At 49.0% G+C, this 23,624-nt stretch overlaps 1 protein-coding gene across 4 annotated transcripts in view; it reads right to left on the minus strand.

Annotated features, from left to right (window-relative positions):
* Positions 1–356: 356 nt before the first annotated feature.
* PMP22 (peripheral myelin protein 22) overlaps positions 357–23,624 on the minus strand; it is a 28,568-nt gene continuing 5,300 nt past the window's right edge. For all 4 annotated transcript variants that reach the window (XM_069542918.1, XM_069542917.1, XM_069542920.1 and 1 more), the window contains exons 3-5: positions 23,078–23,177; positions 8,527–8,667; positions 357–1,675 (exon numbers count right to left, since the gene is read on the minus strand). In XM_069542918.1, the coding sequence (XP_069399019.1) occupies positions 1,512–1,675; positions 8,527–8,667; positions 23,078–23,177 (405 nt within the window). In that variant the 3' untranslated portion in view covers positions 357–1,511. The remainder of the gene's footprint in view (positions 1,676–8,526; positions 8,668–23,077; positions 23,178–23,624) is intronic.

Consider the following 23,624-nt stretch of genomic DNA (forward strand, 5'->3'; position numbering starts at 1 on the left):
GCTCATGCCAACATCTCATACATTACGTGAGTGTGTGCGGTGCTCCAGAGCCCATGTGGGTCATCAGAGACCAGAACAGGAGAAAGACGGTTCAGCTAAATAACACTTGAGTCCCTCCAGCCCACTTATAGGGTCTGTTTGAGCCACAAGGGCTAGCCTCTCCAGCTAGCAGATGTTTGCACAGGCTTCTAGAAGGTGTAAGATACCCCCGGGAGCCTGAAAAAGGGTGACAATTCTGGTTCCTTAGTACCAAACTACAACCCAGATCATCTACCCAACAGCAGCTTCACGACCCTCTTCCATCTGCTCCAACACACACCTCACACCCTCGCCCACAAAAACCCGTGAGAGCTCAGTGAGTTACTCTGATGTTTATTTTAATGCATCTTAGTCCACACAGTTGGTATAAAATCAGAAAAAGCAAAGCAAAAAAAGAGGGAAAAAACAAGGTCTTGGAGTCTTGGCATCAGAAGGGCCCCGTATATACATCTACAGTTGGTGGCCAGTACGAGTCATTGCCAGACAGTCCTTGGAGGCAGAGGACAGTCTAGACTCCGCTCCATCCTGGGATCCCACCGTCCCAGGGGGTCTAGAAGCTTGTCCGGATGCTCCGACCAGAAGGAAATGTGGGAGTGATAAAGGCGGTGCATTGTTATGTATTATAGTAATAATAGCAGCCTAGCCAGGTACAAAAGCGGTTATAAACCATTTATATTACACAGAATTATTCAGGTCTCCATTCAACTTTATGTTGTAAAACTGTTAACTGAATTTCCAGTGAGGCGTTTAGATGATTAGTGATCGTAAGGAATGGTAAATACATAGCACCACTTCGTAGGTTTGTTGTCACCAATTTCTAACCTAGATGCGTGACTGGGACACCTCGTCCTCTCCAGGGCAAGGATTCCAAAGCCACAAGCCGCGATTCTCCGAGGGCTCCCGTTCGGGGATTTTGTTGAGTGCAGGCAAGGCTGCACACAGAGGCGTGGGCAGCGCGTGTCTGTGTGTCACACAGCAGGTCACCCACAGTTAAAGGCTTCGGGCCATTCAGGGTTTCTACCCACACTTTGGTTTTCTAAATGAGGTGGAGTGGGAGGGAGGTAACTTCTTTCAGATGAAGGGGAAGGGGCGTGATGGGTTTACTTTCTTTCTGGGCAAAACAAAGAAAAACGAAAAAAAAAAAAACTGAGCTTGATTATATGGTTAGGATGTCAAGTTCCTTAGCTACTTTAAGGTTCAACCCAAGGCTGATGGTCAACACGTAAAGCAAACAATACTATGTACATATATGTAAAAAGTGTTATAAATAGGTTTTATAAACCGTCGATATTATATACATCTTCAATCAACACTAACCACCCCCCACCCCCCGCACTGCTTTCTGTTTGGTTTGCTTTGAGTTTGGGTTTTTGGCTAGCTTGTTGTTTTGTTTTGTTTTGTTTTCCTGGCTTCTGGTTTGCTTCCTCCCTCCCCATGTGAGCTCAGAGCCTCGGCCGTCCCATCCCCAGGCCTCATTCACGCTTCCGCAAGATCACATAGATGACACCGCTGAGAAGTGCCAGGGGGAAGGCCACCCAGGCCAGGATGTAGGCGAAGCCATAGGAGTTGTCCGAGTTGAAATGCCATTCCGGGTGCCGGACCGTGTAGATGGACGCTGCGCTCATCACGCACAGACCTGGGAAGGAGAGGGACCAGCTGGGAGTGAGAGGGGTCACCATGGGGCAGGGACCCTGCGCCACCCCCAACCCAGACTCCCCAAGACCCCAGGCACCTCCCCCACCCACTCTGCTCTTCCCCCAAACTCCAGCTCACCTCACACTTGCACACACACAGAGCACACACACACACACACCACAGACACACACCACACACACACATACACACACACACAGACACACACACACATACATACCACACACACACAGACACACACGCACCACAGACACACACCACACACACACAGACACACACACATACACACACACATACATACCACACACACCACAGACACACCACACACACACACACACCACACACATACACACATCACACACACACACCACACACACACCACACACACACACACCACACACATACACACACCACACACACACACACATACCACACACACACCACACACACACAGACATAACACACAGACATATACCACACACACACCACACACACACACACACCACACACACACTCACACACACCACACATACACACACACCACACACACACACACACCACACACACTCACACACACCACACACACACACACCACACACACAGACATAACACACAGACACACACCACACACACATACCACACACACACACCACACACACACCACACACTCACACACACCACACACACACACACCACACACACACACCACACACACACACACCACACACACAGACACACACCACACACACACACACACACACTAGGGCACCCTTCTCTCTTTCTTAGGGAAAAGGATGTAGGCTGCAGGGAGAGAAGGCAAGTCCATCTCAGACAGGAATCTCCCACCAGTTCAGAACTTCGAGGAGGAACGGGAAGGTTCAGGAACCAGCAAACCGTCTCTCTCTGCGTCCAGTCCACCTGACCCAGCTCACGGGCCCCTCAGCCTCTCTCCTGCCTCATCTCCCTTAACTGTCACCCACGGCCAGTCAACATGAGGGCACCAGCGAGAATTCAGGTGGCAAGAGAAGCCTGTCCATCTCTTTGCAAAGATGGCTGGCCGCGGAGCCCCTGGAAGCTGTGAAACGTTCCACAGATGGGTGGTAGCGGTCTCTGAAACCATGGAAAGTGACACTTTATCTGAGTGGCACTCACGCCAAGCACAGGGCAGAAGCCTGTGCTGACCCCCGTAGCAGGATCAATACATGATAGACAGAGCAACAACGCCCGTGGGCATCGCTGGGCAGACAGAGGAACACGTGGAGAGGAGCGGGGTGGGGGAGGAACGCAGGAGGAAGGCCACAGCAAAGACAGGACGCCGTCACGGACAAGCTTCCTGGCGCCAGGCCCCTTTCAGCTACCCATGGTCCCCCAAGGCTGGTCTGCAGCCCAGACGAAGGTGAGAAGGTCTCAGATGGGCAGACTGGTCAACCCAGCCCTGCTTCATTGATCATGCAGCCTTTGGGGTGAGAGGGACAAGAAAAACCTCCACCTGGGACCTCACACAGCAGGCAAGTTCCAGCGTGACAGTCCCTGCCCACAAGGACGGTCAGCATCCCTGCGGGGAGGGGTCCAGTGAGGTCAGCGCCCCAGCCCCAGCAGCACAAAGGCCATTCTGTCCCCTCCTGAACACAGGGGCTTTGACAGGCTCTGAGTGACTCTATTATGAGTCCAGCAAGCATGTGGGATGCCTGTGGGTCCAGGGCCCCCCAGGCCGGACCACCTACATCTGACCTCACTGCTATTTGGGCTATTTCACTGGACACTGTGGCTCTGTCTGAAAAAAGTGCAGAGGTGGGAATGTGTCACGCTCAGCGCCCCGATAAGGCTGTTCTTCTGCAAGTCTGAGAGAGGAGACTCCCACTGCATTGCCCCCCGCCTTGAGAGAGCCACACAGCAGGCCTGGGACCCCCAGGGGGTCAGCTCCAGGACCTTCCACCTCCTGAAAGCCCGGGAGACACAAAAACATCTGTGTCCACGGGGATGTCATAGGTGGTGACCTGTCGTGGAGGGGAAGGACAGTGTCGACCTGCTGGAAACACACTGCATTTGCCTCGAGGTCCATGGCTCACCTCAACAGTGTGCGAATTCATTGTCTGACCTACCTAATGAGGGCAGAGCTCTCAAAGGGGAGGCCTGACCAAGGGAGAGGGAGGTTTACACAGAGCATCCGAAGGGTAGGATGGTGCCTCCCCTCCTGGCAGGGCTTCCGGATGGGGCCCATGTCCACCCAGCATGGAGAAATGCCAAGACACCTGTGTGGACCAGCTGGGCCCAGAATTCCCCAGCAAACAAAAACAGCAAAGGGAAAACACTCCATCTGTGACCTGGGGGACCGGAAGAAGCAGGACACACAAGTGCAGTGACTGAGTCGATGGCTTAATTATGCGACTTCCGCCCTGGGAGAATCTCAGAAGTAAAGGAATTTGTGCTTCGCTTCAAGAAGCCGTAAGCTTATACACTTACAAAGCCAATGAGAAGAGACACACTTGATAATTATTGTTGTCGGAAGACTGATGTTTTAGGGAATATATCATTACGAGGCTGTCTGTGTGCTAAGTAACAGACGTGCCCTGGAATACAGAACAGGCAGTGCCATACAGGAATCCCGATAAGTCAAACACTAACCCCCATAAGGGGACTGTGGCTCGTGTTCTCAGCCACCAGTAGGTGGTGATGCATTTATGATGCATTTATCAAGGTTCCCATAGAGTAGGTAAGCCACTGTCCACTCTCAGCCTCCAAGTGACCCCTGCAGCCTCACACATCACCCCTCAACCTCACAAAGAATTGATGTCTCCTTGGCTGGGCCAGGGCGACAGCTGGGATGAGTCACCCAGATCCAGCGTTTCTAAACATGGTCTCCGACTTAAATCAACTTCGTACCACTCAGAACAGAAAAGGCACTGGGTTTTTATTCCTCCCCCCAGGTTTTCATTCTAAATGCCCTTCTGTTGCTGTTCAGCAGCTAAGTTGTGTCCAACTCTTTGCAACCCCTTGGACTGCAGTCTGCCAGACACCCCTGCCCTGGGATTCTCCAGGCAAGAATACTGGAATGGGCTACCATTGCCTCCTCCAAGGGATCTTCCCAACCTAGGGATCAAATCCGCGTCTCCTGCGTTGGCAGGCGGATTCTTTATCATTGAACCCCCTGGAAAGCCCTTTTTAAAAGCACCCCCTTTTAAAAAAATGTGATTCTGATGTGATTCTAAGATTGAGAAGCACCAAAGAGGATGACGGGGGGCCTCTCGAAACATCTTCAGAAACAGCCAAACTGAGAAATATGTAATCAAGGATAGATAGTTCTTACAGGTGAGAGGCTCAGCTTATTATAAGTGGAGAAGGGATGATGCAGCAAGACAGGCAGCGCCAGGCAGAGACGGGTCCCAGGTCTGTAGTCAGCCGAAGAGCTCCATACAACCTTTTACCTGCCTTCCCTGCATGCTCACGCGCGTGTCTAGACTCCACACAGCCAGGCCCTCTAGCTGCAACAGCCCCGGGGATGCTCAGCGGATTCTGGGGGCTTCCACCCAACAGGTTGTAGTGTGTGCAGAAGCATCTCCCCTGCCTTGAGTGGACCTTGCCTGCAGTGGCCGACATGCCTGTGGACCGCACCCCACAACTGTGGGCCTATTTCCTTCTTTCCTCCCTTCCTTACTCCGTTCTACTCTTTTTTATTTACTGCTTGGCTGTTTTGCTTTTCTGATTTGTTCCTTGATATTTAGGGGTAATTTCTCGGCCTATCACCAGCCTTTATCACCAACGACCCTCCCCAAACTGTCTCCCTAGTTTGTTGCTATTGTTGTTCAGCCACTCAGTCGTGTCCAATCCTTTGCAATCCCATGGACTGCAGCATGCCAGGCTCCTCTGTTCTTCACGGTCTCCTGGAGTTTGCTCAAATTCATGTCCGTTGAGTTGGTGATATCATCCAACCATCTCATTCTCTGCCACCCTCTTCTCCTTTTGCCTTCAATCTTTCACAGCATCAGGGTCTTTTCCAATGAGTTGGCTCTTTGTATCAGGGGCCAAAGTATTGGGGCTTCAGCTTCAGCATCAGTCCTTCCAGTGAATACTCAGGGTTGATTTCCTTTAGGATTGACTGGTTTGGTCTCCTTGCAGTCCGAGGGACTCTCAAGAGTCTTCACCAGCATCATAGTTCAGGAGCATCAGTTCTTTGGCACTCAGCCTTCTTTATGGTCCAACGCTCACATCTATACATGACTACTGGAAAAGCCATAGCTTTGACTAGATGGACCTTTGTTGGCAAAGTGATGTCTTTACCTTTTAATATGCTGTCTAGGTTTGTCATAGCTTTCCTTCCAATGAGCAACCATCCTTTAATTGCATGACTGTAGTCACTGTCCCCAATCTCCCTAGTTCCTGGATCCTTTAGATCATGAGATGAGAAACACACAAGAGCAGGGTTGTCAGATGCTAAAAGTCATGAAATCTCTAAGGGAAGTCCCCACTCTCTCAGATCCCAACTAGAGTGAAAAGATGCTTCAGCAGGTTCAAATGCAACATTCTAGAGAGTTGAGGTTTCTTAGACCAGCTCTCGGGTTCTTTTGCCCAGAGGGAACAAGCACGGAACATTCTTAGACGTATAGAGTAAAACTGCCATTCTGGATCAACATTTCTAGTTCAGTAGCTTCCTATTCACAAATGGACTGCTAAGCTGACAAACCAATAACCGAAAATGAAGTCTCATGAGAGATAAGAAGCTAGATCTGGAAGGGATAATGCAAGAACAAATCAAGGGCTTCTAAATTCAGAGGTTTCTGTAGCAGAGCACCGAACTGCTTGGACTGAGTTCGGAAGAAGAATCCAAATGGTGAAACAAGCAAGAATGAGTAAATAAACTTTAGATTAGAAAAACTCAGTGCCTAAGAGTGTTCGGACTGCAAGGAAGTACTCATCTCTGGACTCTAGTTTTGACTGAAAATGACCTTGCTAAAAAGACATTGTTAGAGAATTTTAAGCTAAAATATCTCAGAGGAAAAAAGATAACATATTCCCTGCCTTGACATGCCCCTTCAACAATACTAAGTTCACTCCATCTGATGCTTTCAGTCTAACTACTCATCAGTTCTGACACAGAGACTCATTCATCACAGATGTTTGGGAACTTGGGGATCAAAAAGGATGTAGATTTGAACTCATCCTCCATGGTCAATCAGGTTCAATGAAAGATCACACAAAAAGTAGTTTCTGCCTTGGATCTTGTGTTCATTAAAAACTGGAGTGGATTCTGAATCTCTATACATTCATTCCCTGTGGGATGGGAGGGAACGGGGACATCCTAGTGTCTGTGCATGAGCTGTGCTTTCATGTAGCCTCTCCTAGTCTCAGCTTATTTATCAGTAACATAACAAGAATGCATACAGCAAATATGAATATTTTATGAAACTTCTGCTTCCTAAGTCTGTGTCCCTTTTTCTTGAGGACACAGACATTGATACAAAGGAGATGATCACTTCTGATATCAAACGGTAAATAGGGAGCCAAAAAAGAAATCCCAGAATACATCCTACTACTCTGTTACTTCTGGAAATGGGGTGACTGATGGTCTCTGCTCCTAACATCCCCAGAAATGATTTCTCACGGCAGAATTAGTACTTTAATAAAGCTGGCAACACCCGAGAAGCTTAGCTGGTATAATGAAACCTGTGCAACTAGCCAAGCCCTATTTGATTTTGAAATTCCAAACTGTGCACATTGACCTGCTGTATTTAGGGATTTGAGGAGAAACGGTCTTCTTGTTTACTTCCTTTCTCCAGGGAAAGGTAACTCTCTGTCTTCTAGAAAAGGGTCATCGACGTCCAACTTCAGGCTGTGTCTTGTCATACAGCCCTGCATAAGCCATGAGATCTGCCTGCTCGTCCATCCATCCATTAGGACATGTGGGCTGTTTTCAACCCTCCAATGACTGCTTGTGATCTAGCAACTAAACAAGAGATGCTACCCACTGCCCAATCAGGGGTCAGAATTGAGAATACTTTACAGTCCCGAGATGTACTCCAGCACATATGGGGTTTGTGGGTTATTAGCCTGGACTACAGAATCCACCACATCCACCTCCTATGTCTCTCTGGTGCCCTGAGGACTCAGGCAGCTGGTCATCGACGGACAGAAGGATAAGAGGCAACAAAGCGAGACAAGGGCCAGTATCCAGAAACAAGAGTGGGAGGGCGTCACGTCTAGGACTCTGCACATAGACCGTGTGAATAACCTGTGTGAAGGGGGTTGCTCGAGGCAGTTCAGGGAGAGGGCAGAGCAGACCTTGGTGTCATGGCCCCATGTCTGGAACTGACCATGCATTACATGTTACACAAAAGGAAGATGCCGGTAAACAAGAGCCCAGTGGACTCCAGGGGCTGGAGTAAAGGAGAGAAAGATTTGGCAGGTGGCTCCACCACTGCTTAGAGAGGGAGACACATACCCTAGAGCAATCGGGGCAGTACATAGGGGCCATTTCCACACTGGAGTAGGGGTGCTTCCCAGGGCACACAATATGAGCTACAGAAATCCAGCCTCGAGACTGGCCTCTGCTCTATGGACACTCTCAACATTTACCTCCGAGGATGCATCCTGGACTGTAGCTCCGTCCCACAGTTAGGGACCCTCCTTCCAGAGCCCCTAAGTCCTATTCCCCATTCACCCCTTTCCATGGAGAGTTCCCTGATTCACACCCACACACACCCCTGTGCGGTATGAAATCCATCCAGGGGGAGGGCTCACGCACGTCAGTCATTCTGGAGCCACGCCCACCTGACTAACCATCCTGCATGCAGTCTGGGGGCCCCAACCCCCACGGGGACTTGGTCCTCTCCAACTTACCAGCGAGGATCTGGAAGACCCCAGTGATGTAGAACCGGCCGCCCTTGGTGAGGGTGAAGAGCTGGCAGAAGAACAGGAACAGAGACAAAACGCTGAAGATGATGGACAGGATCATGGTGGCCTGGACAGACTGCAGCCATTCTACGGGAGGAGACCAGGGGTTAGGAAAAGGCTGCGCGGGCCAGCCACAGGGGCGGGGCTCTGCCAGGGGGCGTGGCCTGGGCAGCAGAAAGCCACACCCACCCCCAAGGCAGGAGCAGCAGCCCTCTTCTGAATGAAACTCAGGCTATTCACTTTCCCACTCGTAAAAGTCATTCTTTATTTCATGCTTTCTTTTGGAGGAAAAAAAAGAGGTATTAATACATGTTTAATTGTAGACATTTTAAGAAAATGTTGTAAGAAAATACTCAGTCCCACCGCAAGGAGCTAAAATCAAGTTAAAATATATTAAATTTCCTTCCAGTCTTTTAGCCAAATGAGTTACTTACACAGATATGCGTATGTTCAAGGGGCTCTGAACCCTGCCCTCTGCCTCCTCTCTCTCTCTGTCCTCAGGGGGTTTGAAGGGCTTCTTGGAGCCCCTGGATTCTAAGAATAGTTCCAAACCACCGTTCAAAATGTCAGCATCCCCCAAGGAGTCAGAGAGATCCTGGGGAAGGCTGGGACTAAGAAAATGACGTTGGAGCCAAAACTAATTTTGTAGAAAGTTGGAAGAAGATGCTGATGGGAACAGCATGCTTTATTTAGCTATGAACCACTCGCTCAGCCACACTGTGTCTGTTCCCAGCTCATCTCAGAGAGGTCAGCACTCAGTCTGGTCATCAGATAGGAGCACAAATGACAATTCCTTATCTTAGCTGAACCATCAGCCTTAGATCAAATCTCCAAGCGTCCAACTGAAATTCAGGCAAGGAAGAGAACTCTGTAGTTCACCCTCTACTACAAGTGAATGTCAATTCCAGAAGGAACTGACAAGAGGCAAAAACCTGGGTTTGGCATCAGAGACAGGAACCCGCCAGGTTCCCCCTGGAGACCTCCAGGGGCCTTGACATCCTTCCTTCCTGCATCCCTCCTTCCAAGTGCCAAAGAATCCTGGGAGTGGGTGCTGCCCTAAACAAGGAAGATCAGATAGAGAAGACCCAGGGTCTGCTCCTCCACAGTCAGGAACAGACTAATGTACACTGGCTTAGAAAAATACATGCCTGTGCTTAGCACGGTAGGAAAAAACGTGAAATCTGGATGGCTTATCATCAATACTTCAAGAAGATGACCCTGGTTAGAGTTGCAAGTAGTTAATGGAAGAATTTTAAGGGATGCTGATTAGGTCAACTGTGACTAGAGTTTCATGGAAGATTGGAAGAATCTTCTGGAAGCATTTAGAGTTGGAAGAAGCCTGTGGGATCAGCTAACCCAGGCCCTTTGTACTGAGAAAGATTTCCGGAGATGTTCGACTGAGCCCCATTGGCATGGCCAACGTTGGGAGGCCCTTGGTTCTAGTCTGGTGTTCTTTCTACCTTGATGGACCATATACTTTTTTTTAACCTTTGCAATTTCTTTATCAATTAAGGTTAGAAAAGGATATCTAATGGGCTGTGAGCCATCCTGACTTCATTTTCACATCTCTCATTGAACCACATCTCTCACTGAACCACTCTACCCAGTGTAGTAGGAGAAGGAAATGGCAACCGACTCCAGTATCCTTGCCTGGAGAATTCCATGGACAGAGGAGCCTGATGGGCTACAGTCCGTGGGGTCACAAAGAGTTGGACATGACTGAGTGACCTTCACTCTGAGCGACTATCACTCACTCACACCCAGCGCGGTGGTTCTTCTGGAGGAGCAGTCTGCAACAAACCTACCGCTGCCACAATATTATCTTTTTAATATTTATTTTAATTTATTTATTTGGCTGCACTGGGATCTTCATTGCAGTATGTGGGATCTTCAGTTGCAGTATGTGGGATCTCGTTCCCTGTCCAAGGATCAAACCCAGGCATCCTGCATTGGGAGCATGGAGTCTTAGCCACTGGACCACCAGGGAAGACTCTACATTTTTAATAAAGCAATTATCCAGCAGTCTGGTAGGTGAAGCTGGAAACATAAAGAAATCTGAGCCACAAAAATAAATCTAGAACTAAGTATAGAACTAAAACAGAGATCATGGGGAATGTCCTTCAAGGCACACCCTTAGAAGGAGCACGGCTGGTGCAGGCAACATCCTAGATTTCTTTCTCCAATTCTGAGATCTTTTCCTTGATCTCTACCTCCACTCTCATTAATAACAGAAACTTCTGCCAGGCCTCACATTTACAGAAAACTCAAAATCATACAAGTTGAAACTACATCCATAGGAAAAGTCTCTTAAATTTAATACCGTCACTAAATTCTTCTCAAAACTTCTTTTACCAGGAACTTGAATTTTAATGCCAACCTCATTACAACTGAGTTAATTTTCCATAAGTTAGTTCTCTAATCAAACCAGAATTAAGGAATCAAGGAAGTTTTTATTCAGCGGGCCTTGGCTAAAAATCTACTGTTTTGAGCTCTGGGAATACAAAGTTGAAGAAGAAAGTTTTCAACCTGAAGCACAATAAATAACACACACACATGATGAATGTAGGATAAATTCAACTGTATTATCAGTCACAGTGATGTCAATCATTATAAGATGTAGAATTCCATCCTGAATTATGTGATTCCTATCTAGAGCCTGATATGAGAGAGACACCTAAAACCAACAACAGTTAGAAGTTAAAACATTTTTTAAAAGAGCTACCAGGCAAATTAACAAAAAGATATAAATAATAATAGCATCAGACAAATGGAATTCAAACTGAAAAGATGAAGATGGCCAAAGAGGGATATTTCATAGGTTAGTTCATGGTATTTCCAGTTTATCATAAAGAAACAAAAGTCATAAACCTCTGTGCACAGGGTGACCTGGAAAAAATATAAAGCAACAAATGACTGAAGTATAAGATGAAACTGATTCAGCTACAAGCACAGTGGGAGACTTCAGCACACCTCTCTCAGAATAGGTAAATCAAGTAGATCAAAAATATGATAAGATATACATTATTTTATTTTATTTTTTGTTTTTTTGGGTTTTTTTTAAGATATACATTATTTTATGTCTCTATAGTGATGATAAAATTCTCAAACACACATGGGATAGTCTTACCAATTATGCAGTAGGGCAACAACAAAAAAAACCTCAATAAATCTCAAAAGAAAGCACACAGGATGTAAATATAACTAAAGAAATACAGAAAGTAGAAATTCAAAGCAAACCAGCCAAAATAAATTTGGAAATGTTAAAAGACTACTCCAGATAATCCCTTGGATAAAGAGATCAAGATGAGACGTTACCCTTTCTTCAGCAAGGAATGCTACTGACAGTATGTACCTTAAACCTACAGGCTGTGGCCCCAGCCAGGCTAGGCCATATGCTCCATCAAAACAGGCCTGGGTACCCCCTGCTTAACTGGCTAACAAGAGGGACCAACTACCTCAGAGGACTGTGTAATGTTCAAATAAGAATGTTGATATAAAAGCTCTGTACAGTACAAATAACCCCATCAAAAGGCTGAGCTCAGGGGGAGTAAATTAGTAGCTGTAGACGATGGTGGAGGGTGGGGAGGGGGTCCTTAGGGTATCTTTATCTAGGCCACACCAAGGAATAAGGTGGACAACTGTGTCCACATGAGCCATTATAGTGTGCCAACCAGAATGCCATTTGAGAGCAGAGCCCGTTTCAATACAATTCTGATACCAGTTCTTATGAGAGCTTCAGCACAGAGGTTGGCAAATTATCTGTGAAGGGTCAAACTGTAAATAGTTTAGGCTTCTCAGGTCATATGGTTTCCATGGCAACTGCTGAAGTTTGCCATCTTGCACAAAACCAGCCTCATTCAAAATGTAAAGGAGTGGGTGTGGCCTGTTCACCTTAAAATCTTGTCTACACAATCAGGCAGTGGACCCAGCTGGATCTGCAGGCCATTGCTTGCCAACCTCTGTTGCTGCTGTTCAGTTACTAGGTCGTGTCCAACTTTGTGACCCCATGGACTGCAGCACGCCAAGCTTCCCTATTCTTCACTGTCTCCCGGAGTTTGTTCAAATTCATGTCCATTGAGTCAGTGATGCCATCCAACCATCTCACCCTCTGCCACCCTCTTCTCTTTCTGCCTTCAATCTTTCCCAGCATCAGGGTCTTTTCCAATGAGTCAGATCTTTGCATCAGACGCCAACCTCTACTATAGCCAAATACATCCAACGTACAGAAAACAGTAATTAGTGTGGAGAGACCTGGATGCAGAGGAAAATGCTGTCCACTGCAGTCCTGTTTTAGACAAAGTCAAATTAACATGAGGCCAACATGCCAGGAGGCGAATCTGAACTTCTACCCAAGCCGCAGGCCAGTGATACTCTTTTCTCTCAAATTGCAAGTTCAGGGTCTTTGGCCCAGCCCATGACCAGCACCCACGGTCATTCTCCAGGCCTCGCTCAGTGCCCGGCAACTATTTGTGGAATGCCCAGTGACAGCGTTTTAACCTCCAACGCTGGTGCCGAGCCCGGGAATTGAAACTCCCGAATTCCTTGCAGACCTGCCCTTCTGACGGGCCTGTCAGGTAATAGGGTTGCCGACAGCTTTCTGACGTGGGCTAGGCCGTGGCAGCCAGCACAGACCCGCTCCTCCCGCCACAGAAGGGAACGCTGGAGATGCCCAACGACCAAAGGTCAGATTCCTACCACCACAGCAGCTAAGCTATGAAGGAAATACATCTGCCCCCTCAGCTGTATTCTTAGCCCAGGGCCAACGAGCCGGCGAGCGAAGGGCTCAGGGGGGCTGCAGCCCTCTTCAGCGCACCGGCCCCTCTGCGTCCTTCTCCCTCCTTTCCTCCCAGCCTAGAGGCACACCCAAGTGCCTGCCCTCCCAGCCTTGAGTCCCACTCTGGCAATTCACAAAAGCTCTCTGACTCCACCAAGAGTGAAAGGAAGGGCAGTAGCAGTTGAGTCAGAGCATGAACTGGGGAGGCCAAGCCAGGAGGAAGGAGCCACTGGGGTGAATCACCGCTGGGGGAGTGAGAGCCGCCCTTGTCCAGAATGCTGGGCCATCTTTCAAAGCAGCTGACCCACCCGCTAACCTCCCTGCCTGCTGTTGCTGTTGTTTAGTCACTCAGTCGTGTCTGACTCTTTGCAACCCCACGGACTGTAGCCCTCCAGGCTCCTCTGTCCATGGGACTGTCCAGGCAAGAATACTGGAGCCGGTTGCCATTTCCTTCTCCAGGGGATCTGCCCGAGCCAAGGATCAAACCCACGTCTCCTGCATTGGCAGATGGATTCTTTACCACTGAACTAGCTGGCACCCTCCCCACTGACGTCCCACAAATTGCCACTTTCCTTCCTTCTTGGGATGGATGTCATTCCAGAGGCTGCTGACTTGCGAGCAGCCTCCATCCTATCCAGGAGGACTTTGCTGTATGTTTGCTTTGCCCACTGGCAGGAGCCGGATCAGGGACCAAGTGGTCCTTGCCCAGGGTTCCAGCTTCTTCCCATCCCACCCAGCTGGGAGCTCTGAAATTGGGCCCCAGGTTCACTTTCCCTGGGACCCACAAGGATGCAGCCAGAGGAGAAAGCCATATGGGGTCTTTCAGCCCACAGACCCTGGCCGGGAGCTCACAAGGGTGAGGGAGACCATGGGGGAGGCTCTTTCAAGTCTAATCCTGGGGCGCATTTCAACTCCAGCTAAACCTCTGGCTGACGATGAGTGAACTCATGTTCCAGGCGCTCAGCTGCACCCGACACCGTCACTTGGTTAACTGCCCTCCTGACCAAGAGGCTTCCTCATGGGCAGAGGAATTTGTTCCAGAGTCTAATTAATACATGTGGTTTGACACCAACAGTCTTATTCCTGCTAGTCTTCAAACTGGAACAGGGAATATAATACAGTCATTGAGGTTCCGAGGTTACTGAAAATGTCCAGCTATTTCAGGCTTCCTCCATTCCCTGGTTGGAAAACTCTAGTAACAGGAGGGTCAGGTTAGGCTGTGTTTCCCAAAACACTGTTGTTGATTAAACAGAAAAATGGAGGGCTTCCCAGGTGGTGCAGTGGTAAAGAATCCACCTGCCAATGCAGGAGATGTGAGTTTGATCCTTGGGTCAGGAAGATCCCCTGAAGAAGGAAATGGCAACCCACTCTAGTATTATTGCCTGGGAAATCCCAAGGACAGAGAAGACTGGTGGGCTATAGTCCATGGGGTCGCGAAGAATCAGACACAACGGAGCCACCTAACACACACACAGAAAAATAGAGGAAGTGGCTTCCACGGTCAAGTATATTAACGTCCCTCCTTGGACACTGAAACGTACAGTGAGGTACTCAAGGTTCTGAAAAGTCTTACCATTAAAAAGAAAAGCCTGAGTAGATTTTAAATAGTCTTTTCCAAATTGATTGATCAGAGAACCCTTTGTGTTGGTGTTGTCAAGAACACTTGAACATGTGGAGTCTGGCCACAGTGACTTCAGAAAGGAAGAGAGGAGAAAGATATTTCAATTGCCCAGGGGAGCTAGGGGATGTACAGAGGAGAAGGGGATGCTTGGTGGAGGGAGGGGTTCAGGATCTTTGGGTTTAAAAGGCATTCTCCATATGCAAACAATCAGAAGCCTTCTGTCCAAGCATCATGGAAATTAAGAGCCACCAGCCCCCAAGCTCAGTAAACTATGCACTCTCCTCTCTCCCCACACCTACTGAAGTTCTACCCAATTTCCAAGGCCCAGCTCAAAGTCGGTGTCCACTCAAGATCCCCCCATGTCACAATTATCTCCTGAATGGGAAGAGGACTCAGGATGCATGGGACGTGATGGGCAACCACCCCAGGTCTCACCTCCACAGTTACCCTATTGGGTCATGAGGGCACTTGCCCCAGGTAACCAGCTTTTGAGAGGCAGACCCTGTGCAGAAAAGCAGGGACTCATGGTGCCAATCCACTGGGGTGCTGAGAAGTTCAAACTGTTATTAGTTGCTCAGTCGTGTCCACCTCTTTGTGATCCCATGGACTGTAGCCCACCAGGTTCCACTGTCCATGGGATTTCCCAGGCAAGAATATTGGAGTGGGTAGTCATTCCCTTCTCCAGAGCATCTTCCCGACCCAGGGACTGAACATGGGTCTCCTGCATTGCAGGCAGATTCTCAACTGTCTGAGCCACCAGGGAAGCCCAAGAAGTTCAAAAGCATGTTTGAAATCTAAGGAGTTAAATGATCCTTCAGCCTTTCTTTAGGTCTGGCATCCACAGAGCCTAGTGGGGAGGAGAATGAATGGGGTGGCCACAGGAGAGAGTCCCCCTCTCTGTGCATCTACCTGCCAGGCCAACCACAAACCAGCAGCTGAGCGGTACTGGGAGGCCAATGCCTATGGTCCAGAGACAACATGTTACACAAGCGGGGATGGGGGACAGAGAACTGTCACCAGCACCAGAAAGGTCACTGCAAGGACAAAGCACCACCTGGAGAAGGGGAGACCCGGAAAGATAAAACCACAGCTTCCAGGGACACAACAGGGATTTAGACACCTTGAGGATGAGGTCCAAGCCTCCAGGCATGACTGAAGACAACCACAAACCACTGAAAATTTAGGGGACTGACGTGGCCTCAGCTGAGTGATTTCTTTCTTTTTTTTAAGTTGCTTTATTTTTTTATTTGCTGTACCATACAGCATGTGGGATCTTAGTTCCTTAACCAGGGATCAAACCCATGCTCCCTGCAATGGGAGCTCAGAGGCCCGACGACTGAACCATGAGGGAAGTCCCACAGCTAAGTAAGTTCTTAATGACAGTATCCCACAGCAGTTCACCCCCTCTACATCATGGGCCCCTCCTCGCCAACCTTTCTGCCAGCTCCTTCCTGCCCCCATCAGCCACCAGATGTCACAAGACTCACACTGGTCCCCTTGCTCCTTCCACCTCTCCTCTCGTCAATTCCCCTGCAGACATTAAATACCCTCCTACGGACACCGATGATCCCAAAGCTGAATGTCCATGCCAGACGTCTACCCTGAGCCACAGATTCCTAAATCCAAGTGCTTTGCTGACACTGTACCTTCTCAAAATATCAGCCAGAATGCGTTCTCAAAACACAAATCAAATCACACCACCCTTCTGATCCAGACCCTTCTGTATGTCCGGGCTGGCTTTTTCAGCATCAGAGCCTGTCCTCTCCTGCCTGCAGCCTTACACTCAGTCAGCCCAGCACTGGTGGACACACCAGACTCCTCCTTGCCTAAGGACCTGGCCCTTTCCAGTACCTCCTGGAATGTTCCTCCTGTGGTTCTTCATACAGCTGGTCCCTCTCATCTTTTAAGCCTCCGTCCATGTGACTCTGGCAGGAAGAGGCCTTCGGTGACCAGCTGCTTCCTCCCTAGTGGCGCCCTGCTATCCGTCGCTCAGGCTGTCTCCTGCAGAGCACTGTCTGCTGCCCACAATGACTCATTCATCGTCTTTCCTCCATCTCCCCTGAGTAACTGTGAGCTCCATCCACTGGAGCAGGGACTGGTATTTCTTGTTCAGCTCCATTGGCTCGGTTTCTGGAACAGTGCCCAGTACCTAGCACACGCTCAGTCTAGTTAAAGAATTGATGAACGGACCACTCTGTTAGCTCTTTGAAATGAAAGGGAGTCTCTTGAAAGGTAGTGAGTCCCCTGTCACTGGTAGGATGAGCATATAATGGGTACATTGCAGAGGGGTCTGAAGTGAGTGACATGGGGCAGGGGGATGGGTCTGATGACCTCCCAAGCCCCTGCCAGCGTCAGAGTCTATGTGTGTGTTGATGAGTGCATACTCAGAAGGCCTCCTGCCAGGCATCCTTTTCTTGAGCACCAAAAGACAGCATCCAGGCCCTCAAGCCGCCCCATGGCCAATCCCGGCTTCTGAACTACAAAGGATGCTTTCTCAACACTGATAAAATCCTGGGAAAGCAATTTACATTTTTTAAAAAGCAAAGACTGAGCATCCAGCACCATATGGTGAGACACAGGTCTGCACAAGCCTCTGAATCTACTCCTAGGTGCTGGCATCTGATGAGAGACTCCAAGGGTTGAAACATCAGCATCAGGACGCCTCGTCCCACCCTGCACCTCCCTTGCCCGCCGGGACCTCTGCATCCCACAAGGGTGTGTAGAATCCAGAGCCATTGCTGGGGCAGAGCTTGTGGGTCAGCCCAGGGAGCCACAAAGATGCTAAATTGCAAAACATGAGCCCCTAAGTGCAGAGGGCCTCCTATGTTCTTAAAATTGTTGGCCAAAAGCTGAGCCACAGACCAGGAAATGGTATGATGTCCTTGCTGAAATGGCAATGCCACCAAATGGATAAACAAGATAAACCTGGCGATCACAGGAGATACAGTCCCAGGAGACACAGAGCACTCAAGTCACGGAGGGGCTCCTGAGACTGGCCAGACTTATTGTTTTCTAACTTTCAATCCACAGGCCTGGTCTAAGGCTGCCCACAACCTACTGCTGGCCATAAGGTCGCTACTGCTGGAAATAGAAAGGTGGGTTTCTTCTTTGTAAGATTTCTGACATATTCTGCCTTATAAATGTACAGGATTGTTACTCCAACTTGGAATAGAACAGATGAGAAATGCATACAAGACAGAGCAGGTCTAAATTAAATCATGAAACTTAGAACCCCATCCACATGCCACAGAGTCCTTCCTGGGATCTAGAAGACCCTGCAGGCTGGCTTGCTTCTCCATCCCCTGTGTTCTCTGTGCATCAGCTTTGCCAGGCTCCTTCCTGCCCCAGGGACCTTGTCCTCAGGAAGTCCCACTGTCTGGAATCTGCCCCCTGATGTCCCTGTGGCTGACTCCTTCCTGGTCATCCTCAAGAGATCATTTTCTCCCCACCTCAATCCCTCACCACACATCACCCTGCTTTATTCTCCTCATCCTTCCTATCACTGCCTCCTGATTACCCACATTTATTGACTGATCTGCCCAGTAAAATGGAAGTTCTCATCCACTGGCACCCTCAGTGTCCGCAGTGGAATCTTCTGCAGGACAGGTGTTCAGTGAATAGTCCTGAATGAAAGGACACAGGAGAAAAGGGAGGGGACCAGGGAGAAAGGGGAGAAGGGAGGAGAGGGGGCATCCTGAGGCAGGCAGTCCATGATCACTGAAGTGAGAGAAGGCCGAAATGCCAAGATGAAGGGGAGAAGAGATGGGGTGAGATTTAATAGGAGCAGATCATTCAGGTAAACGTATGGACCTTAGCAAAGATGTTCATCTGAAGATGGAGACCAAATGGACCTCTGAGAGGTTTTAAATTGAGAGTGATATGACAAGGTTGTATTTTTAAATATCATCCTGGATTTGATGCACAAAATGAGGAACAATGAAGAGAGAAAGATCAGGAGTGAGGAGGCTCTGCAGTGGCCCTGGTGCGATGTGGGTGGGGATGACGAGTGACCAGTGGACCAGGATGATTCTGAGAAGGGAGAGGAGACACATCCAGGCAGACTCTGAGTGTGAAGCTCACTGGACGGTGAGACAGCATCCACTGAAATACTGGAAACTGTCAAAGGGGGAGACTAGGTGGAGGAGGATGAAGGCTGGCTGGTTTGGGGACGCCTCTGAGACATCCCAGCAGAACTGTCCAGTGGGTGGCTGGCCAGGCTGGTCTGGAGGTCAGAAGAGAGGACTAGACTGGGAGGAAACAAGGATTCAAGAGACATCATGAAACAGTAAGAGCTATGAATGACTGGGGGAGCGGAAAGAAAGAGAAGGAAGTCGAAGGGTCATCCGATTGCCAACACAGGTCACTGTGCTGCTGAAGGGACCCAGGACACGGCAGAGATGGACTGTCTGCAGAATCCTAAAGTAATCGGGCTCCACTCTGAAACAGCACAGGACGCACCAGAGCTATTGTCAGAGTATGACTGGGTATGGACAAGGGTGGTCACAGCCTTGAAGAGAAGCCAGGCTTACTGGGAGGTGCTTGCTATTAAATTTCTGTGAGTCGAGAAGTCATGCTTCCCATGAAGTCAAATGACTCCATCCTCAGCCTCCCTGGACACTAGGTGTGGCTCTGTGACTGACTTCCAGGAAAAGACAAAAACAGAAGTGTGTGGTCTATCTGAAGATGTTTCATTAAAAGGGAGGGGGACACATTCTTCTCCTCCTTTCTCTATTCTGTGGCTTGAAGCACAGATGAAATGGCTGGCGCTGTAGCAGCTGTCTGCTCCATAAGGATTAGACAAAGAAATGAGGTAGAAAGTGCCTATGGCTCTGATAGTTTCTTGGAATTGCCATATCTATGTTAGGCTGCCTATTTCCATACTTCTTTTGAAAGAGAGAGAAATAAACTATCTTATTTAAGTCACTATCATTTAAAGACGTTTTGTTTTGTGGGGTCAACCTTAATCCCAGCCGGAGTGCTAGTCAGCTGTTGGTCTAACACGCCCCTCCATTACCTTTCCCCTTGCTTTAGGTCATGTCATTGCCTCGACAGGGAATTGCCTCCTCCTTGCCTGTGTTTATTTAAATCCTGCCCATCCTTTGGAGGATGGATCAAATCCCACCTCCCACAGGAGACCTGCCTTCCACTTCCTCCCTTGAACTCTGGCTCTGCCTACCTGCCCCCACTCCTCAGGCATCTGGCCTATGCTGTCTTCATCCCCCCGCAGTGATCTCCTGACTCCTCACAGAGCTCAGGACTCTCAGGGCCAAAGTCTAGAGTCTACACGTCCTTGTATGCTCTGGGCCAAGGGGCATTCAAAACAAGGTCATGATAAATATTCCCTCACTGGCCTCCTTCACCTCTGCCTGTACCCAGTATCAGGATAGAGCCAGGGATCTATATTTTAAAGGTATGTAAATGCATTTAGATAATGGAAAAGCAGACAAAGTTGAGGGCATTTAGTAAGAAATCTAAAACCAACTCTAATACAAAGAGGGAGTTCAAGGAAAATCTGTCTCCATCCAACTATGTAACATAGATGTTTGACTGCCATGCAGTCAATGCGGTGACAAGCACCATTCATATAAGGAAAAAAAAGAAGAATGAAGCCCTGCAGAGGCTCAGGGCTCCAGCACCACTCACGGAAAGACATGCCCCTTCAAAAAAAATAGCAAGTCATGTAAACCAATGCATTTTCACATAACAAACTTGTCGACATATTCTTCACAAACAAGTATCAATAAAAAACTACTTTCAATGACTCAAATAAAAGGCATGTTTGAAACATTCTAAGAGCAAATACAAACCAACGTGACTGGTTTATGACTAACAGGGTTCATCTGTAAAGGCAGTCTAATTTTTTTCTTAATTATGTATTTTTTTTGCCTCTTGTTTGGCACAGAAATGGTTAAACCCAATCCAAAAGGCAAAGGAGGCCCACCAGCTTCAAATCCATCAGAGCTTAGGCTGTAATACAAGCTGACCCATCAGAAGATGAGAACAGAGATACTGACCACTGGGGAAACTGAAATGGGAACATCTTACTTAGAAGTTCAAGTGCAAACAAACATAGCTTGTCCAGAGCTCCTCAAAAACGCCCTTCCTGGGAGAGATGAGAAGGCAGGAAGGCACGTGTAGGGGATAAGCAGGATCTTGGAACCTCCCGCCCCAGGAAAGCAACAATGTGGATTTGGATAAAAACCCAAGATAAAACACTCCAAGGTCACTGTCAGCAAATCCAAGAAGATGAGCTAGCTGAGCGATGGGAAGTTCCCAATTGAAATGACACTGGTGCCTCTTTGGGAGCTGCTGGTAGGGCAGTATGGCAGCCATTCCTAACTGACCGCGGCTGATGCAGAAGGCAGGCCAGCCTCATACAAATATCGCTGCCCTGCTGCAGTACAATTTAGATCCCTGCTCCTCTGCCGACTCATCCCTCTTGAAACCCAGCCGGGTTGGAACATGCCTGCCAAAACTGCCCCTTCCGGACCTGTGAGTGTAGAATCCCCTGCCAACTCCACATGGCCACACACCACTTGGGGGAGGTGCCAATGGGTACTCCGGGTCTCAGGGAAAGCCAGCCCTTGTGGGCGGAGTCACCATGCATGGCCACCAGGTGTCAGTAGGGAGCAGAGCACCTCCCATTCTCAGCCTTCGGGGAACTTCAGCCAGACCTTGCCCAGGAGACACCGGATGCTGCGGCTTTGGGGCCAAGCAGTGCTCCGGCCACTTGCTCAGACACTCCTGAGGGTTTCAGTTACTTGGCTACCAACTCACCACGCAGCCTCAAGGGTGGTTTTAATTCAATATCCTTCACAGACTCAGAGAAGAGAATTAAGGACTGCTCCCTTCCACAAGGACTGGGGTCTCTCTTTTCTTGCCCCCAGGAAAGCAGACACATAAAACAATGCTTTCTACTGCTTGGCTGTCCTCCTCGAGTAGTTCTAGCAGTTTCCCTTTATGCTGAAGTTAGAGATGTTTGGTTGGTGATGCTTCAGGGACAGTTTGGGTACATAGCCCAGAGAAGGAAAGTCCAGCAGTGAAACTGGACTGTGAGAAGCCAGAACCAATGGCCACTGCCCCGCCTGCCTTGTTCAGCTGCATCTGAAATGGTTTCTCTCACTGGCTATAGCATCTTCAACAGAAATATTTGATCAAGGGGCAGCTGCGGCCACACCGAAGCCTCATGTCCAGGCTGAGGACACATCTTTTGGAACATGAGACTGTGAAGAGCCTGGCCCACTGTGTCCTCAACACTAGGCACTGTGGCCCCTGCCAGAGTTCACGCTGCCACCAGACACTTCCCAGCCACCAAAAAGACTGTATTGTATTTATTACTGCCTCTCTACATTCACAGACCCCAGGGCCCTGCTGAGCCCTCCCTCCCTCTGGATACTGCAAGGATCTAAGAGTGTGCTTCCACTGCCAATTAATCCCTTTAACCTGAACCCAAGAAAACCTGGTTTCCAATATCTCACAAGCAAAGATGCTGAGGACAGAGTAAAACTACCCCCGGGCTCGGCTTGGGGGCATGTAAACAGTGTCAATGCGCCAGCTTGCAACAAGGAATCACTCTACAGCTCTGATGGCTAAGTGGGATCTCTGAGGCCCAAGACCCAGAGAGGAAGTCCTGTAACTGGAGACCAAAAGGGGCCCATCAATCCCCGGGACAGCCCCTCCATCACTGCACCAGGAAGACCCAGGGCACTCCTGGATATTCCACCACCAAACCAAACTTGCTTATTGGATCAAAACTCCCAGCAGAATCTGCCTGAGACTTTGCATCACCATTGCTTATGCATCCACATTTTTTCACTCACTAAAAGAATTACACTAAGTGATGAGCAGGACCAGGAGGGCAGGTCTAGCGCTTCTCTCCAGGTAGAGAGAATGCACAATTCCCTGAGATCTCGGCTTAGCCAGTGAAGCTACCACCCCTCTCCTTTCATCTTGGCTTCCCAGCCCCTGGCCACATCTCACCCCAGCCCAGCAACACCGATCTAGCTTTTGAGTCTTCCAAGAACAAGCGCTTCTAGGTCTGGAGAGAGAGGCATGTCACAGACAGACCAGGACGAGTTTGTGGAACAAAAAACCATCCTCACCATTTGCTGATGACGAGAAACAGTGCTGGACACTGCCCATCGAGGAGGTGCTACAGTTTTGCCAGAGGTCAGTCGCGTGTCCATTGCCCACCATCCATTGCTGGAAAGAACCAGACGCAGTAAGTCAGAGGAGGCAGTGAGGAGTGACAGAGACGGGGAGGGAGAAGACCAAGGCAAGGCAAAGAGCAGCCTCATCGACTGTCCAACCAGAGCCCACGGTGCTAGAGAAAGGGGAGACCTGGTTCTCTGGCCCAAACCTGTTTTCAAGGGGAGGGCCACGGCTTTGCAAGTAAAAAGCACTTTGTAAGTGGAAAAGAACCTCACAAATATGAGTTGCTCTGTGCCAAGGTGTGTACAGCAGTAGAAGGAGCCACGGACTTAAGCCAGGACACCTGCATCCAAGCCATCTCTCCTCCACTGATCTCCTGAGTGCCAGACCCCGTGCCACAGCCACTCTAAACTCATTTCCTTATTGGTAATTCCTGTCAACCTACAGTTAAGATGTTGGGAAGATGCTGGTAAGTGATGAATCAATTCATCAGTCCCC

Source organism: Ovis canadensis, chromosome 11, assembly GCF_042477335.2.
Source record: "Ovis canadensis isolate MfBH-ARS-UI-01 breed Bighorn chromosome 11, ARS-UI_OviCan_v2, whole genome shotgun sequence".
Taxonomy (NCBI): domain Eukaryota; kingdom Metazoa; phylum Chordata; class Mammalia; order Artiodactyla; family Bovidae; genus Ovis; species Ovis canadensis.